The sequence below is a fragment of the Lycorma delicatula genome, chromosome 5, assembly GCF_047948215.1.
Source record: "Lycorma delicatula isolate Av1 chromosome 5, ASM4794821v1, whole genome shotgun sequence".
NCBI lineage: Eukaryota > Metazoa > Arthropoda > Insecta > Hemiptera > Fulgoridae > Lycorma > Lycorma delicatula.
In genome coordinates, this window is record NC_134459.1 from 127,305,501 (window position 1) to 127,325,483 (window position 19,983).

The 19,983-nt window shown below is 31.9% G+C and overlaps 1 protein-coding gene across 1 annotated transcript in view; it reads right to left on the reverse strand.

Moving 5' to 3' along the window:
- Positions 1-11,339, reverse strand: part of Ddx56 (putative ATP-dependent RNA helicase DDX56) — a 33,256-nt gene extending 21,917 nt beyond the window's left edge. The window contains exons 1-4 of the mRNA XM_075367046.1: positions 11,105-11,339; positions 7,448-7,609; positions 4,140-4,274; positions 2,744-2,934 (exon numbers count right to left, since the gene is read on the reverse strand). Coding sequence (XP_075223161.1) covers positions 2,744-2,934; positions 4,140-4,274; positions 7,448-7,609; positions 11,105-11,170 — 554 coding nt within the window. The 5' untranslated portion in view covers positions 11,171-11,339. The remainder of the gene's footprint in view (positions 1-2,743; positions 2,935-4,139; positions 4,275-7,447; positions 7,610-11,104) is intronic.
- Positions 11,340-19,983: the final 8,644 nt, after the last annotated feature.

Below are 19,983 nucleotides of genomic sequence, written 5' to 3' on the forward strand. Positions count from 1 at the left end.
TTTGGAATAATTTAAAAATTTGATTATTTATTACTTATATGAACTCCTACATATTTGCAGAAAGGAATAAAGAAAGAAAAAGTTACAATTATTACATATGTTTCCAATATTTAACACAATTATTTGATACCTAAGTTGGAAATACCTTATTTTAATTATATCTTATTATCTTTCCTCCCCTCTTCACTAATAAATAAGCACTGCCCTACCAGCTATTCTAAGGTACCAGCATGATGACACAGGTTGAACTACGGCAGCCAATTCCCATGATAATCATTCAAAAAATAGGAGTAAAAGGTAAGGGAAGGGGAGTGATGAGAGGGGATGATCAATTCCCAAAGGAGTTTCTTCTATAGGGGCAATTTTCTTTACCAAGACCTTGTAGTAGGTTTCAAATATTTATTGTAAATTCTTGACATTTTGGCAGTTACAGTAGAGACTCTCTTAACAGTTGATGGGAGTTCCCTTGGTATAGGGGTAATTGATTCTGATATCAAAAAACTCAAATAATAGAGATCTTGATCTTGAATCACAATAATCTTTTGTGAAATCGGAATTCAGTAAATTAGTGGACGTAACATATACAGGACATTTTTTTTTCTAATAGAATTATTACAAAATTCTATTAACTTGTTTTATATTAGGTTTTTTTTAATAAAATTTGTCTTCAAGACAAGTAAAAAAAAAAATTTATTTAAGTTTAATTAAATATCTGTCATTAAGAAATTTAGTTTAATATTATTACTTGTAGAGACTTAATCAAGCTCCTTGTAACTAAAAGCTACCTTAATTAAGTTATAATGTATAGTGTTAAAATAGAAATATTTAAACAAAAACCTTTTAGTAAAATGTGACCAAAAACAACTACAGTCATAAAAGCACCTTCCAATAAGAAAATAATAACAATAATTAAAAGGTGGGGACATATAGCAGAAAAAAATACTGAAGAATGGATTAATAAAAAACAAATACTTTTTGCACTTTCAATCATTATGAAATTGTCATAAATATAAAAATAACAGCATACATCAAGAAAAAAAGGAGAATAGTGCAAAAAGAGAAAGAGAGATCAATAATACAAAAGAAAGTATTGCTTGAAAAAGTAACAGCAAATCTTACAAATGTGTTCATTTACTGGCAAGAATTGCAAAGTGATATTTCTTTGGCTGATTTAAACAAGAAATTGTTGTATTTGTACTGAATTTAATCATCACTTAGTCATACTTCTTAAAAAAAAAGTGTATTTTTCCAAAAAATAAAATTGTATGACAAAATTACAAACAGTTTTGTTATATATATCATGGAAATATAGTATATCATGTAGTGAAATGAAATACTCCAGTGAAGTTTATGAGTATTTTCTTGAATATTCACCCTACAAATACTACAGAAGTATTTAAAACCTTTTAATTATAGAATTTTGTAATAATTCTATTAGAAAAAAAAATTTCCTGTATATGTTACGTCCACTAATTTACTGAATTCCGATTTCACAAAAGATTATTGTGATTCAAGATCAAGATCTCTATTATTTGAGTTTTTTGATATCAGAATCAATTACCCCTATACCAAGGGAACTCCCATCAACTGTTAAGAGAGTCTCTACTGTAACTGCCAAAATGTCAAGAATTTACAATAAATATTTGAAACCTACTACAAGGTCTTGGTAAAGACATTAAATTGCCCCTATAGAAGAAACTCCTTTGGGAATTGATCATCCCATCTCATCCCTCCCCTTCCCTTACCTTTTACTCCTTTTTTTTGAATGATTATCATGGGAATTGGCTGCCGTAGTTCAACCTGTGTCATCATGCTGGTACCTTAGAATAGCTGGTAGGGCAGTGCTTATTTATTAGTGAAGAGGGGAGGAAATTGTACATATAGAATCAGTTACAAACCCATAGATCACTGAGGTTAAATAATGTATTATTTATACTTCATCAATAATTAAAGTTATTCAAAATTAATTTTTTTCTCAAATAAAATATCTCCCTACATCCTTTTTTTTTTCAATTTTTAGTTAAAACGAAGATAGGATAATACAAGGGTTATTTTTTTTTCAATGTCCGATCGGTCACAAAATTAAAACCACAGTGAAAATAAAAAAATTTTTATTTGTAACAAGTACTTACATAGTTACGCTATTTCTCTACATAGTCGCTACTCAGATTTAGACATTTGTCGTAGCGTGGTACCAACTTTCTAATACACTTGTCATAGAACAGAGCCGCCTGTGTTTTCAGCCATGTTTCTACACTGCAGCTGTAACAAAGAAGCTCCTGCAGCGTTTTCGTTGGGAACTATTTGATCACCCACCATACAGCCCGGACTTGGCTCCATCCGATTTTCACCTCTTTGATCTCATGAAACGCTGGCTAGGAGGACAACATTTTGGCACAGACATCGAGTTGCAGACCAGTGTAGAAACATGGCTGAAAACACAGGTGGCTCTTTTCTATGACGAGGGTATTGGAAAGTTGGTACCACGCTATGACAAAAGTCTAAATCAGAGCGGCGACTATGTAGAGAAATAGCGTAACTATATAAGTGCTTGTTACAAATAAAAAGTTTTTTATTTTCACAGTGGTTTTAATTTCGTGACCGATCAGACCTTGAAAAAAAAATAACCCTCATATTAATTAATTATAAACAGAACTTAAAAATTACATTTTCAACAAAATCTACAAAATTAACATTATAAAGTAACAATAATGTATTATTTTACTATTAAAAGAGTTCTCACTTTAACACTTCTTTAACATCATCTTCATAACCAAAAGAAAACACAAGATCAGCCTCATCAATTACCAGTATTTCTAATGAATCTTTTAAAGTTAAAGAATTAGCTTTAAGATGAGCTAATGCTCTAGCCGGAGTTGATATAACCACATCTGGTCGCTCAACTAAAACAGCTTTTTGTACAGATAAATCAACCTGAAAATGAGAAAAAATTAATTAATTAAATCACAAGAATTACTAAAAAGAAAAAAATCTACTGTTTAATAAACTAAATTTTCATGATTTTATTTATCTATAGATTTTAAATGGCACAGAATACAAACTCTGTTAACCTTAATAAATCCCAATAGAAAGAAACTGTGCCTATATTTTTGAATAATTTCAGCAGTCTGTAGAAGCAGTGAATTAAAGATGGCTTCAGACAGTAACTACTTACCATTAATTCCCACCCTTCAATTTCTAGGATCCTACTTCCTGAAACATTTCACATGTTGTGGAATAATCAACTTGTAAAAGATGTAGGTTATCTGCTTGCCTAGAGCAAAAAATTAGTTTTGTTTAATTATTTTTTTAATTTGAGGATTTCTTTTATTTAAAGTAATACTTAAAGTTCTAATTTTTAAACAAAAATTATAAACTGATTTAAATTATAATCACTTTATAAAGCTTAATACAAAAAAAAATTAATTAATGTTAACATCTACAACACCTTGCCCAAGACAAGATTAAAACAATAACTGCATCTCTTTCAACCTGAAAGCATCCCAATGCCAGGAATGACTTGTAGATTGACTTACTGGAAAATCAGTGAAAGTAAAATCCAGGTTTAACAAACAAGTTTCAATAGATCACCGAGGTTAAATAATGTATTATTTATACTTTTAATAATTAAAGTTATTCAAAATTAACTTTTTCTCAAATAATATAAGGATATATTTATCTCTCTACATTATTTTTTTTTCAATTTATTTAAAATGATGTTAGGATAATATTAATTAATTATAAACAGAACTTAAAAATTACATTTTCAAAAAAATCGACAGAGTTAACATTATATTATTTTATCTCTTTCTTTTTTTTTTGTTTTGCCTCCAGAACAACTGTAAGGTATTACTTCAGAGGATAAATGAGGATGATATGTATGAATGTAAATGAAGTGTAGTCTTGAACAGTCTCAGGTTGACCATTCCTGAGATGTGTGGTTAATTGAAATCAAACACCAAAGAACACTGGTATCCATGATCTAGTATTCAAATCCGTATAAAAGAACTGCCTTTACTAAGATTTCAACCTTAGAACTCTCGATTTTGAAATCAGCTGATTTACGATGACAAGTTGACCACTAGAACAACCTGGTGAATTATATTATTATAATAATATATTATATTATATTATTTTACCTGAGGTGATATATCTACACATCTAACATCTCGAGAACATTTTGATGTAAGTTGTAAAAAATTTTTATGAATCTGGAAACAAAGTTCTTTACTAGGTGCTAATATTAATGCTTTAACTTCTTGCTCTCGAGCAAACTGAAACAAAATAAAGAAAAAAATTTAGACATTAATAATATAAAGTAAGTATGTTACTAACAGATTAATATACAACTGATTTGTAATCATAACTTCAAACAAACAAATTTTATAAATATAAGGCAGCTTCAAAACTTTTCCAGAATTCTTTTTTAAAGGGTAAAAAACCAGACTTCTAACCCAAAAAACATTGCTACACCAGACTGGATGATGGAAAAGTTATCAAATTTTGTGAAAAAGCTGATTAATTTACTTAATCAAAAATGTAATGTTGTTAGTTATCTTACTTAATGAATAATTTCAGGGTAAATTATATGTATATATCCATTCTTCCTAACTATACCCATGAATGAATTTCATACATGAACTTCATCAAAGTCTTCATACATCTTTTACTTTAATTAAATACTGCAAAACAATAACAGCTTTGAAAAACATGGCTGAAAAATCATTAGGTTTAGTTCTCAATTTTACCCAGCAAATCAGTGATTAACTTCATCATTCTTTGAAAAAAAGAAAAAACTGCATTCAAAATTAAAAAAAAAACAAAACAATAAGTTGATTGTGTGTAGGAAATTATGGTTTCATAAATGTTAAAATGAAACAGGATAAAGGATGCGTATCCACATAAACATATGCACTCATGTATAATACAAAACTAACAGATAGACCTTTTAATACAATGTGTGATAATGTCTGTTAAAAAAGATATTTACTAGAAAATTCAGATAAACAGAATGTTTCTACTCCTCTCTAAAAAATTACAATGATAATAATTATTTTTTATTTCCTTTTATAGTATATGTATGACAGATCATTATTAGATGTTGCAGTTGTTATCCTGCTAATCTCCAGAACATTAGAAAGGGCAGAATGTCCCACCTCTTTGCTAACTATCCAACTAACTGCTAATTAATAAAGTCAATCCATTTTTAAAAACCAAAGAAAATAATTGATAAATACGAGATGTAATAAAAAATACACAATTTTTTTAATTTTCCATACTGAAAATTTTGTTCCTAAATTTTCCATGCTAAATTTTTTTTGTTGTGTTGGTACACTTGTCCCTAATGTATATTTATATCGGTAGCCATATTGGATACTTACTTCATTGTTGGCTTTCGAAAAGGATACATGTGTTTTCTTATGGTCAGTGATTTTTAACTTGTTTAACTTTCAAAAAAGAGGTTCCACTTTTTTGAAAGTGGAACCAAGAATTTATGAATGAAATAAAGTGCAGTGAGATGTTGAATGTTGCTTTTGGTGATCCTTCTATAGATAAAATAAGTGTTTAAAAGTGGTACAAATGTGTCCAAGAGGGCTGTGAAGACACTGAAAATGATGAGCACCCTGGATGTCCCAGCACATCAACAACCAATGACAAAAAAGTGAAGAAAATGTTTATGGATAATCACCAAATCACTATCAGAGAAGTTGCTTGCTGATAATGTTGGCATAACATTTGGCTTATGCCAAGCAATTTTTTTGGATGTTTTGGACATGAAACATGTGGCAGCAAAATTTGTTCCAAGACTGTTGAATTTCTAATAAACAATGTCAAATAAACATTGCTCACGAGTTGCTGAATGAAGTGAACAATGATCCAGAACTGCTCAAACATGTCATAATTGGTGATGAAACGTGTGTTATTGGTACGATGTCAAAACTAAGGCCCAATCATCCAATGAAACCTTCCTGAAGGACCAAGACTGAAAAAAGCTCAAGTTCGATCAAATGTGAAGGTTATGATCACTGTATTCTTCAACTTCAACAGCTTAATGTACTATAAGTTCTAGCCAATAGGTCATACAGTCAATAGGGAATATTACCTGGAAGTTCTATGTCATTGAAATCCAAAGAAAACACCTGAATTTGTGGTGACACAATTGATGGTAATTGCACCACAATAATGCACCTACTCACACTTCACTGCTTGTTCATAAATTTTTAGCCAAAAACAATACCATTATAATGCCTCAGCCATTACATTCACTGGACATGGCCCCCTGTGAGTTCTTCCTATTCCCCAAAATGAAAAGAACCATGAAAGGACGTTCTGCCAACATTGAAGAGATAAAGACAGAATCACTGAAGGAGCTAAATGCCATACTGAAAATTGTGTTCCAGAGGTGCTTCAAAGATTGGAAAAATCACTGGCATAAATGTATTACATCTGAAAGAGAACTTAGAAGGTGACAAAATCAATATTGATGAATAATAAATAAAGATTTTAGAAAAAACTAAAATTTCATTTATTTTTTTATCAAACCTCACACTTACACATCTTGTAACTTTTTTTTAATTTCGTGAAATTATTTCAAGCTTTTCAAAAAAAACCTATATGAATGAAGTAAATAACAGAAAGGTGACGTTTTCTTTCAGACAAGATTTTAATAAAACTGTATCTTTAGAGTTCTAAACTGAACTGCTGTATGTGTAATATTTTAACACAAAACTCAAATGAAATTACATTCTCAAAAATAAACTCATAAAAGGGAATACATACTTTTGCCAACATTTAATATGAATACACATTAAAATTTCCTGAAATTTATATTAGTCTATAGCAATGTAAAGAATTAAACAGAGAGTCTACAAACAATAGATTCTGTTTATAACAAGTCATGTTCCAGAGCAGTATAGCCAGGCTTTGGCATAACTTATTTTTACAATAGCAGTAACAGAGGAAAATTAAACTAAGAGTTAGAAATGGCGCGACAGTTGAAGTAATAACAGATGTGAAGCAAAATACAGTTAAAATTACATTGTATTATATGAATAAAGATTTTACTGAGGAATTTTATTTGAACTGAATTATATTTTATGAACTTCAGAGTTGTAATGTATTTAAGTAAACAGAAAATGAATCACCCCAGTTTAATCCTAGTAGTGCAATTCCAATGACCTGTAATATTCCAATGACCCTATGTTGAGATAGAAAAGTTTATCTTTAAATATAATTAGGTACAGAAAGTTTTACCTGATGTTTAAGTTGTTTTTTGTCACCTGTTTGGTTTTGAAATGGCAGCAATTTTATAGAGACTTCTTAATTAACTCTCAGTAAAAGTAGAAAATCTTTTTCACTGTAAATAAATAAATTGATGTAACAAAACTACTAAATTTACAATAATGAAAAACTCAATTTAAATTGTTTTTTTGTAGATAAAACAAACCTGCTTCTTATACAGTATCTTCTGTATGACTGGTATAGCAAATGCTCCTGTCTTCCCAGTTCCAGTACGAGCTCTCATTAAAACATCCTTACCCTCAAGAAGTAAGGGTATTGCACGTTCCTGAATTAATGTTGGATGTGACCATCCTAAGTTTGCAATTGCCTAAAAAATTAATTTACAAAATTATTATTTACTTCTCCATTTAACTGAAATAATTTGCTGGAAGATCCTTAGTTTACAATTTTTCTTAAAAAGATATTTAAAATTAACAATTCATACATTAAATTTATAATCTTTTGAAATGATGATTTATAAACAAGCTTTCATTTTTAAAAAAAGCATTTAGATTAATGGTTGTCAAAACAATGATACACAGACTTACTTCCAAATACTTTCCTTTTAACTACAGGTGAATAAGTATTTTCATAAAATTCAGTGATTTTAAAGTTAAAAGTATTAGCTGAATGGTAAAACAGGTTACTGTTTGGCTTACATTCTCTAGTTTGTTCGTGAATAGTTTAATTCATGTAAAAATGACAGAAAACAAAAGTACAGGCTAATTAGCTTTAGTTACTTATAATTAGAAGTATTATTACTTTTTATACCAATGTTTACATTACTGCATGTATTCAACTTGTGCATAAATTCTAATTTTCAAAATTGAGATTTGGGATTTGCTTGCTAAACATGCTGCCATATAATTCTTTCAAACACATAACATTATAGACACCATGTAAATGCTTTAACAGCCATAAAATGAAATTGTATTTTGATAAAAACTAATTTTGGAAATGTTAAGGGCATTTGCCCTGGGTTTACATAATCTGCAGGAAGGTTTTAGGATTTTACTTATGACAGCTGTTTGCTTCAATTAATACTAGGTATGTTTCAAGAAGATGCCTGCAGCCGATCTGTAGTTAGTTGAAGAAGGCGCTACTGAAAAGAGAAAATAAACAAATAGTCCATATTTTTTTTCTTTTTAAATACATACATTGTACTGTAATATCATTAAAATAAACAATGATACTGTAATAATAAAATAGTAAAATAAAGTACAGTATTTTTTGAGTACAGTAATTTACTGTATAACTTAACAAAAACGTAACCTATATTTCTACATATAATACAAGTCTCAATTCACACGATTTCATTATACATAAAAATTTTCAGGAATGTAACTACCGCATAAATAGAAGGTGCACTGTATAATAAATTTGTATAAATATATATATATATATAAATTTATATAATAAATAAATCTAAAAGTATAAATATAATCGAACCAAACTCTTAACCTACGCTTAGTTCACTTGCTAGTCAAGGTTAGCGAGTGAAGCAAGCCTAGGTTAAGTTTGGTTAGAATAGTTTATTATATAAAGTAGGATTATAAATTTAACTTATTTATTTTCCCCTTTCTCATGGTGCCATCTAACAACTACAACTGACTAACTATACATCGGTTGTGGAAATCTTCTTGAAAAGTACCTAATATTGAACTTTTTTTATATATCTTAATATACGTAAATCCTGATGTGTGAATCCATCATTTATTTCCAGTTGATGGTGTGACCATCAACTGGAAATGAATTTAAAGCAATTGTTAACTGAACAATTATATGCACAAGAATTGAGGTTTTGCTTCAATCAATCAAGATGTAAAACTGTTAGTGTGGAATACATTGTTCAATAAACTAAATCACATTTAACAGATGAAAAAATCAATGCTAACAGAGTTAATTGTCTTGCATTGGATAGTTACAGGATTACGCAGGCACTATATGGAGTCTTGTGCAAGGTATTTGGATCATCTTCAAGGAATTTAATGCAGCTTATTAAAAAAAGAATACAGCCCAGTTTAACAAGTGTTTCAGAATGCTAAGAACACAAATTTCAACTGCCGTAAGTTTTTCATCACGCAAAGATAAATCAACATTTATATTTCAATATAAATAGTTTTTCCCATTAGCAACATATGGAATGAATGCGGAGGCTCAACAAGGTGAAATAATAAAACACAAAGCGGAACTTCACATTATATGTGTACTCAGCCAAATTTATATGGCATCAAAATGTTACAAATACAGTGACTTATTCATTTAGCACAAGAATCTAGCAACTTGTCTCTCTGATAATGCAAGGTAATAAATAAAACGGTACTTATGTATTAACGCCACTGCAGCTACAGCTTTATTTAAAAACAAAGTAGTCAATCGGATTTCGGTGGAAAATGGGCCGATATAGAGTTTAACATTCAAAACACTCTCTTTATTAATTTTAATAAATGGTTATTTATATTTATTTAATTTAACGAAACTTAACCTACGCTCGCTTCGCTCTCTAACCTTGACTAATCAACAGGAATGTTTTGATTATTTAAATAATAAATAATTGCAATAATTACTGAATTTATTTAGGTTAAGTTTGGTTAAATTATATTTATAAAATAAATAAATATAAATAACCATTTATTAAAATTAATAAAGAGACTGTTCATTTTCCACCGAAATCCGATTGACTACTTTGTTTTTAAACAAAGCTGTAGCTGCGGTGGCGTTAATATGCAGTACCAAGTACCAATAAAACTATAGTTTTTACCTTTAGTGCCATTCCTCTGTATGTTTATACTCTCTTTTTTCTGTTAGTCTCTGGAACCAGCATAAGGTATTACTTCAGAGTTTATATATGAATGTAAACGGAGCGTAGTCTTGTACAGTCTCAGGTTGAATCACTCCTGAGATGTGTGGTTATATGAAATCCAACTACCAAAGAATGCTGGTATACACGATGTAGTGTTAAAATCCGTATAAAAGTAACTGCCTTTACTAGGATTTGAACCTTAGAATTCTAGACTTCAAAATCAACTGATTTGCAATGAAAAGCTTACCATTAGACCACTAGGGGTTGTATGTTTGTACTAGATCGACTCACAAGAAGAAATTATTTATATAATTATTTTTAAACTAGTCATTCATGGAGCATGTAGGATTAATTTATTTACTTAGCAGTCTTAATAATTAGCTATCTATTGTGAATACATTAAACTATAAATTTTGTTTAGTTTATTCTTTTTGCTAAGATCTATCTTTAACTTGGAAGCAAAATTAAAAGCTGACTGTATGGTTTAATCTAGATGAATATTACATGCTTCAATGGCTGTTTTCATAATATCTATAAACTAATTTATTACTTTTGTTACTGTAATTGATTAAATACATTTTTGTTCTTTACACCAACATTTTAAAAGTTAAAAAGAAAGAACTTGATGGGCTGATAGGATGAGAAATAATTTTTTTTTCTGCAAAAACTATTATGAGATATGCATGACCACCTAACTGAAATGGTTAAATTTTTTTATTTCCATATTTATTTTCATAAAATAATCATGGATCACTTTTTTAAAAAGTACCATTTAAATGCATCTACATTAATATAAAATTCAGAATGATATTCAACGTAGCAGAATTAAACAGTTTATCAAATTTTTACAACTTATCTTCTTTCATAATAAATTCAACCTTAAGTGCACTAGTGCCTATAGATCAGCAAAAAGTGCATTATGTTGCTTAAAAATGGTTTCAAAGATATAATGCCACCTAAAACATTTTATTCCCAAGAGGTTAAGACATACTTAAGCTCAATACACGCATAAGAACTTACTTTAAGAATCCTATCATCCAGTTCCATTTCATGAAATTCTAAGTTCTTCGGATCTTCACAGGCCATCTTTATCAATTTTTTTAACAACTATTCACTTGAAAAAATATATTTATATTAAATGAACACAATTTTAATCACGCGAAATAAAAAAAAATAGTCATCTTACATGAACACAAGTTTATTTACGCGAAATAATAGATTACAACACGTGTATCCATAAATGACATAACCCCAAACAACTTCTAAACACATTGAGCTAAAAATCGATATTACATTATCATCGACAATCGATGATAGACGATACAATTTAGATGATCCATTTTTATTATTTTAATAATAATTTTCATGTTTTAAAAACTAAAAAAAATGTATGTTGTGAAACATATTGTGAAAATTGTCAAGTTTTATAAATAACATGTACAGTTAAAAAATAAATAACATACTCATTCAGCAAAAAAGAAGAAAATTCAAAACAATTGACGAAGTTTGTGACAGCTTAACTAATATTTCGAAAGAAAAATTATATTACTACTTAAAACAACCTTCATTAATAGTAACAAGTATTAATTACCAAACTTTGGAAAGTGTAAAAAAATAGATGGGTATAATTATAACTGGGATTCTGTAGTAATGATGGCACATGGCACTATGACATAACAAGATACTGCAACAGGACATAGTGGATAGCAAGAAGTCACTTCTTCGTTGTACTCGTGTTGTTAATTTTGCGCTCGTCGTTTACACATTCTATAGACTATAATTTTTTTCTACTTATCACCAGAAAGTGGCTTTAAAAAGTCAAAGAAAGTGTATAATAATGAATGTTTTTACAACAAAATAACAGAAGAGAAATTTATTACGTTCAGAAATTCAAACTCACAGTGATCTTGGCGGCATGACGGCCGATTTAGTGCGCGGAGTTATAACATAATCGAAAAAACTGGAAAAAAATAAAAATTTCAGTACGCTTGGAAAAGAATTTATTACGAGAAGGTTAATACTGATAGTATTCAGAAATATGCGTTAAGATTTATAGACAGTTTTCACATATGGCATTAAAGAATTTATAAGTTTTAAAACAGTATACCGGGATCTGTAGATAAATTGCACGCATGAAACTACAAAACATTTTGAGGCACATGATTTTAAGATGGAAGAAAACTGAAAATATTAGGAAGAATCATTCGCAGAAAAACACTATATACGCTTCAATTAAATAAACTTTTTAAACCAATTAAAAACTTTCAGAAGGGAAGTTAAACCAATTTTTTTTATTACGAGTCATATAATTCACTCATCGTATTCACTCGATTCACGTAAAAAAACATTACATTGATGAATGTAGGTGATTAAAAATTGGACGGAAATCACTCGGGAGATGATTCTGCAGACAAAAAAGGAAAAAGTACATATAAACATAGGTCAGTAAATGGTTCGTTGGCGACTTTCGCTCGCAAAACATTTAACCCTCCTTTCTGGTCCCTCTGTGAAATAAAACTGTAGTAAAATTCTTTGGGTACACATCGAGGTGTAAATCTGGTGCTTACTTATTGTTTTTGATCTAAGAAACTGAATAATACTGGTCCAATAACTCTGTCTTGGTTTAAAGAAAAACTGAGTAAAAACGAAAAGGTTTTGTTGAAAAATATTTTTTTTTAGGTTTGGAATAAAATAACTGTTAATTTACCAATAAATGAGTCTAATAGCATCATTATTACTCCTAATAGTAGCTCCAGCTTCTATTTTACGATGTCTCAATTCTTCTTGTATGCCATTACGATTGGAATAAACTAACGACTTCGTCCGCCCCCAAAGGAAAAAGTCCGCTGGTCATTTTACAGGTGCGCCATTATTGAAAAACTATCATACACTCTCTGCAAATGTAATATTTTCCAAGAGTTCCATTAGATTTGTTTGCAAAAAATGTAAGTACCGCTCTCCATTGAGCTTTGGCGGTAAGAAAAAAGGCTTATGAGATTATAAGCCTTACCAAGACGACTACAGCACACGTTAAATGAAAGTGTGGGTTGGAATTGATATGTAGTAGTCTTATGGGGATTTTCTTTTACCCAAGTGGGAGTGTTTCAATAATTTACAATGCCATTTCTTGTAAAACAGATGCATCAGTAATTTTAATGTTACTTAGGAAATCGGGATTATATTCTCTTTTGCTAATTAACCGTCGACAGAATTTCATCCGTTTATCAAAATTAGGTAGTAATAACTCTTTTATACACGTGTTGTATGTATGGAATGGATATGTGTTGCCCCCGTACGTCCGCAACAAGCTTGACTGGGAAACATGAAAGCGGTGAAGTAGTGGAAAGCGGTGCTTGAAGTAGCAGATAATTGTACAGCATTCCATATGGCTTCCTCAACGTTGGCATTTTTCATAAAAAATTCACGACCAGCATCGAATCGTTGTGGTTTAAGCATACCTCCTTCTCGAACTCGGCTCTCCAAATCGTCAAATGTTATACGAACCGGTAATCTTCGATCTGGATATAATTTTTCTGGTATCCACGAACAGCAGCCAATTCTTACTTAAAGAATTGTTGCACGCACTTAAGAACTCACGTGACACTTCCCCTGGACCAGACAACGTTCGCCTTTGTATGCTTTCACACCTTCCTAACTCAGCACTGCAACATCTTTTGAGTATTTACAATGGTTTATTCTCCGAACAAGTCTTTCCGCTCGGCTGGTCAGAAGCGTTTGTTATACCAGTACTAAAGCCTGGTAAAGACAAAACCGATCCCTCAAACTACCGCCCTATTTCTTTAACAAGCGTGTTGTGTAAAGTAATGGAGAGAATGGTAAACCGCAGGCTTGCATGGTACTTGGAGAAACATGGCTTTCTTTCTTCGGAACAATGTGGTTTCCGATGAGGGAGATTTGACCATTTGGTGTCAATGGAGACAGCCATACAAAACGCCTTCCTGAACCGCCAACACCTTGTTTCTTCTATCTTCTTCGATATAAAAAAAGGCCTACGACACGGCCTGGCGACGTGGCATTCTTGACACCCTCAGGAGGTGTGGAATCAATGGCAATATGCTTGCTTTTATCCGGGGGTTCTTAAATCACCGAACGTTTCGTGTTCGTGTAGACGATTCACTTTCAGACAGTGTCGTCCCGGAAAATGGTGTACCTCAAGGTAGTGTATTAAGTGCCACCTTGTTTTCTGTAGCCATAAAAGCATTACCAATTGTGTACAGGCTTCTGTCTCTTGTTCTCTTTTCGTTGATGATTTTGTAATTTACGTTGCGAGCCGCTCTGCACCCACTGCGGAGAGACTGGTACAGAACACTATATTTCGCCTTGAGGCTTGGTCAAGAACTACTGAACTACTGGTTTCACATTTTCACCCGACAAGACGAAATGTGTAGTCTTTTCTCGGCTACGGAACCCTTCTATTCCGCAAGTTTTTCTGAACGGGAGATTATTACTATCTCTACTTACGTCAAGTTTTTAGGTTTATTTTTTGATAGTCGTCTTACTTGGGTCAAACATATAAAAGAATTAAAAACAAAATGTTCCAAACTTCTAGATATGATGCGAGTCCTTACTAACACCAACTGGGGAGCCGATAGGTCATGTATGATACGTTTTTACTATTCCTTTGTTCGCTCCCGTTTAGATTATGGTTGTGTCGCCTATTCTTCAGCTAGTCAAACCGTACTTAAAATGCTGGACGGTGTGCATCATGCTTTTCTTCGGCTTGCAACAGGTGCGTTTAGATCGAGCCCTATCGCAAGACCCCTGTCTACTTGTAGACAGTGGCGAGCCATCACTTTGGGATAGATGAGACCAGCTTTTGTTGTATTTTGCCCGTCTCAGCGGACAGCCGAATCACCCAGCTTTTGACCCAGTTCTTAAGAATCCTAATTTGAGGAAGTATGAGGACCGTTCACGTTGTACTTTGCCTGTGGGTGTCCGTACACGACGTCTGCTGCAGCATATGAGTGTTGATTCTCCCTTGTTCTTCCCATCATGTCCGTGCTCGAACCCCCCGTGGAGAATAAACCATGTAAATTTTACGTTTTATCTTACAACGTACGACAAACGTTCCACGCCACGTAATGTTTTCCGGCAGATGTTTCAGTTTCTCCTCGCCAAGTCGAACCCAGGCGTGGTGATATATACTGATGGGTCGAAGCATGACGGTAAAGTTGGTTGTACTTTTGTTATCAATGAACAGACCTATATGTTTGGCCTACCCGGTGTTACGAGTATGTTCACCGCGGAACTACTCGCTGTGGATAGGGCTCTAAGTATCGTTGGCCCTAAATATAGGAGCATTCTTATTTGCAGTGACTCGTACAGTGCTCTCCAGGCGTTGGAAAACCTTTAATCCAAACATCCTGTCGTCATTGACATTTATGATAAAATCGCTGAGTTAGATAAACGCAACAGGGAGGTAGGTCTTTGCTGGATCCCTAGCCATGTTGGAATTCTAGGTAACGAAAGAGAAGATTCTGCTGCCAAGGAAGCGTGTATTCAGCCTCCTTTCACCACCCGAGTTAGTAGTACCTTTGATTTTATCAATCACTGCGAGCAAGGTGGCAACGTGACTGGACGGTTACCGTCGATAATAAACTACGACGGATTAAGGATTCAGTGTTGCCATGGGGGCTCCTCTTGCAGAAACTCTCGCCATGAGGAAGTGGTCCTCTGCCGGTTACGGTTGGGACATACGAGGATCACACACAATACCTACTGTCAGGAGAAGACCCACCCCTGTGCACACGATGCAACTGCCGCATGACTGTGCACCAAATTCTCGTGGACTACATATGTTATGCGGCTTTGCGTCGTCAGTTTAATATACCCGCAAATATCCGTGATATCTTGTGCGACGATAGCGGGATTTTGGAACGGATGTTTCTCTTTTTGCATAGTACCGGGTTACTGCAAAGGATTTAATATACTCATATATGTTTTTCTGTAAGGACAGTTTTTATTAATAATTTTAACCTTTATTTTCAATTTTATTTTTTGGTTCTATGTATTTAATTTTACTATCCGGGGAGGGGTTTTTGCACAACCCATCGGAGTTAGGTAAGTTTTATATACTTTCTATGATCTATTATTTTAACTTTTATATTTTATCAACTTTGTCTGTGGTATTAGTTTTGAGTTTTATTTTGCCTTCTTGGCTTGTTTTAGTTAATTTTTATTACACGTTTGATATTACGTTTACACCTTGTATAGTTTATTATTTCGGAGTTATTTTACCCTTTTACTAATAACTACCGGGCGATGATAACGCCCAGGCGTTTTTCGCCCACAAACAAAAAAAAAAAAGAAGAAAATACATTTTTATATTCTATACCATAAATTAACGTGTCCGTCAGGTCTCCGAATGAAAGCAAATTTGTGGCGATACCATTTTGAATGACTGACCGAACAATAACAAACCTAATTGATCAGCTATTATTGCCAACCTATGAAAAAATAATTTATTTTTAATATGTTTTAGAAAGATCGTCTTTCAAATTTATTTTTTTTTAATTTTTAGCATTTGTTTGTACATTGTTCTGTTTAAAATCTTGTCACTTTTCCGATCCAGTTGGTATATTTCGTTTTTAATTAAAGTTGAACTTCTCAAATTTGTATTTAATTTTAATAGAAGCTATTTACCTAAATTTTCACAGAAATAAATTGCCTACAAAGTTAACTACAGATTTTTATTTGTAAATTAACAAAGTTATTTTATTCCAAATTAAAAAAGTGCATTTTCCGACAAAACCTTTTCGTGTTTTCCCAGTTTTTTAAAAAGCTAAGTCATATAGAGATCTGGGACCATTTTTATTCAATTTCTTATATAAAAAATAATTAGTAAGCACCAAATTTACCCCTTGATTTGTACCCAAAGAATTTTGGTAAGGTTTAATTTCACAGAGGTAGCAGAACGTAGGGTTAAATGTTTGCGAGCCGAAAGTCGCTAACGAACAGTTTTCTGACTTATGTTTGTTCTTTTTTCGTGTTTTTAGTTATTGAATAATCTACCGAGAAATTGCAGTACAATTTGGAATCATTCTTTATATTAATGTATACAAAATCCCACATCCAGAATATCAAAGTTGCTATATGAGCATGCAAGCATTACTGCAGAAAAATTTCAGATACTTTTTAAAATCTGATCACATGTAAGGAAGGGGCATAATGAAACGCGCACGCAAACAGATAAGTACCATGAAAAATGGCTGGAAACAAAAACCTTACATCTCTTTCAGTTTGGTAATTGAAAATGTTCTCACTTAATATACAATTACACAAGGCACCGAATTCATATTTTGTAGAACTGTTAAGTATCAGATGAAACTCACTAAAATAATCTGAGATCGGTTACAAAAAACTGTTTATTGTGATCACACAAAAAAAAATCTTCACAACTAAATATATATGCCTCGTTCACAATATCACACACTATCAGTTACATCAATGACTATGAAATTAAATAGGATCTTGCAAAAACAGAAATTATAAATAATACATAAAACAAATATAAGAGCATTTTATATAAATATTATTATTCCTTACTCCTTGACAGAAGGCAACAAAAAAGAAATATTCTGTGCTCTGCAGATATGTTAAAAAACTAACCTATACATTAACTACACTTTGAAGAGTAAAATTTCCATAAAATATTGAAGTATTTTGGTCAAAAAGTATTTAGTTTGCCACCATATCACCCTGAACTCATCCAATTGAGCTGATTTCATTTAAAATAAAATTCCAATTGTGGAAGAAAATCTGTCACATCACTAAAATATAACTCTTCAATAAAATCTTACAAAATGTGACCGTATCAGAATTTCAAAGATGCTGTTATATTTCTTATTTTTTAAAAGGGATATGTTGCAGATGAAAAATTACAGAGGCATATCTTTTATAAATGCAATAGAAAAATTATTTTCGTAGATTTTGTTGGGAAGAGTTGGAAGGGGACTTTAAAAAAGTAACATGTTAATGAAATTTGGACATCAGAGTATAAAAACTATTAATGATAGGAACTGGGGTGTAGAAGAGGAAATAATCTAAGTAAGATGAAGTGATTGGCAAGGAGTAGAGGAGTGGAGAACTGATATGCAATACCCCAGACACTGTAGTGATGTAAGTAGTTGAAAAAGAAACTGAATAGAAACTTTTTGTAAAAAGTTATCTTTAACAAGAATCTCTCCCTCTAATTATATTATTTACTTAGAACTTAACATTGATTGCCTCTTATTTGTTTTTCATTTATACATCAGTTACATATTAAGGTATTAGATATGTTGTGTTAACATTCAGCATATTTTGAAGGAAAAGAATGTGGATGTGAAGTAGGTTTATGTAAGGAATGGTTAAGAAAGAGCGAGTTTTGAGTGTGTAGTAAATGGGAGGCCTGGAAGGGATGAATGGATGGAAGATTAAACTAGAATGTGTGAGAGTGTATTAAATAAAATAATTTCCCGCTATTATTAATTAAGATCTTGACCTTGTCTACTGAAAAACAGGGTTAAAATTTGTAATAATTTTATGTAAGAAAAGAACATACTTATATAATATTTCTCATTTAAGAATAATTTTGGAAAAAATCAAGAAAATTGATTTATCCCTTTTTCTATCACATCACAATGATTACCATGCAGCAGGAAGAGAAACAAGAATCTAAATATTTTAAGCATACATTGAGTTACATTATAACTCAACAAGAACGTTGGGTTAGGGAGTTAGTATTTTGTACTTGCATTATGCTAGTTATGTTAAATCATTTCCTGTTGTGAAAGTTTGTACTGGGTGGAGCAGAAAAAATTAAATGATATAAAAGTTGCACAGTGTCATCTGCATAGGTGGTTGGGCAAACATATAGCTAAGTAAAACAATTAAAAGCCTTCAGTCATGATGCAGTGTTGGTCGGAAGAACATCACACTTTTACAGTGGAAATACTCTGCTAATACAACAGTTCTGCTACTGTAACGTGAACTTTTCAATGATATTTTGATATTGGAAAGAATGGATAGGTTCCCAAACATCAAAAACACTATTGAATTGTCAGACAATTTAGGTCTAATGCATCCATTGTCAACAAGAAGTTGCCTAGTCACTTTGGAAAATGTATGGAGTGGCTGAAACATTTCAACCTAATTCTTAACATTCCCTTCATTGCCATTCTACTGCCTTACACTTAACCTCTAGAACCACTGGACACACCTCACATGAAGATTTAATGTTCCATTCCTACAAAATACAATGGAACAACTCCATTCATGTGATTTGAATCATCAGAGTGGCTTCTGTAAGCAATTGCTGCAACTAATCGAAGAAACTCCACAATTGATGGATCACCTCCTAATGTCTGATGAAACACATTTTCATCTAAACATATGTGAAGTAGAACTTCACATATTGGACCACAGATAACCCATGCTTGTTGTATGAGAAGCCACTGCACAATAAAAAAGTAAAGTTTGGTGTGCTGTTAGTGCATTTGGAGTGATTGGACAGTACATTTTTAGAATGCTAATGGTCAGTCTATTATGGTAACATCAGATTGATATGTGGTGTTCTTGCAAACATCATTTCTCCATAATGAACTTATGTAATTAACTAATCGGCATTATGTAGATACATACCTGGTGTGATTCCAACAGGATGGCGCTACCTGTTGAAATTCCATGGCATGAAATTTTGCTCTACAGCACGAAATTTAATGGCAGTCATCCAGCAAGTGTTTCCCCATGTCATCTCTTGTTTCAAGATTTTACATGACCTCCCTGCTCACTTAATTTAAAGGCAAGCAATTCTTTCCTATGGAGCCATTTGAAATAGCTATAGGGCCAACTGACTCCACACTAAACAGTAATTGAAAGATTTCATTTGAGCAAAATTC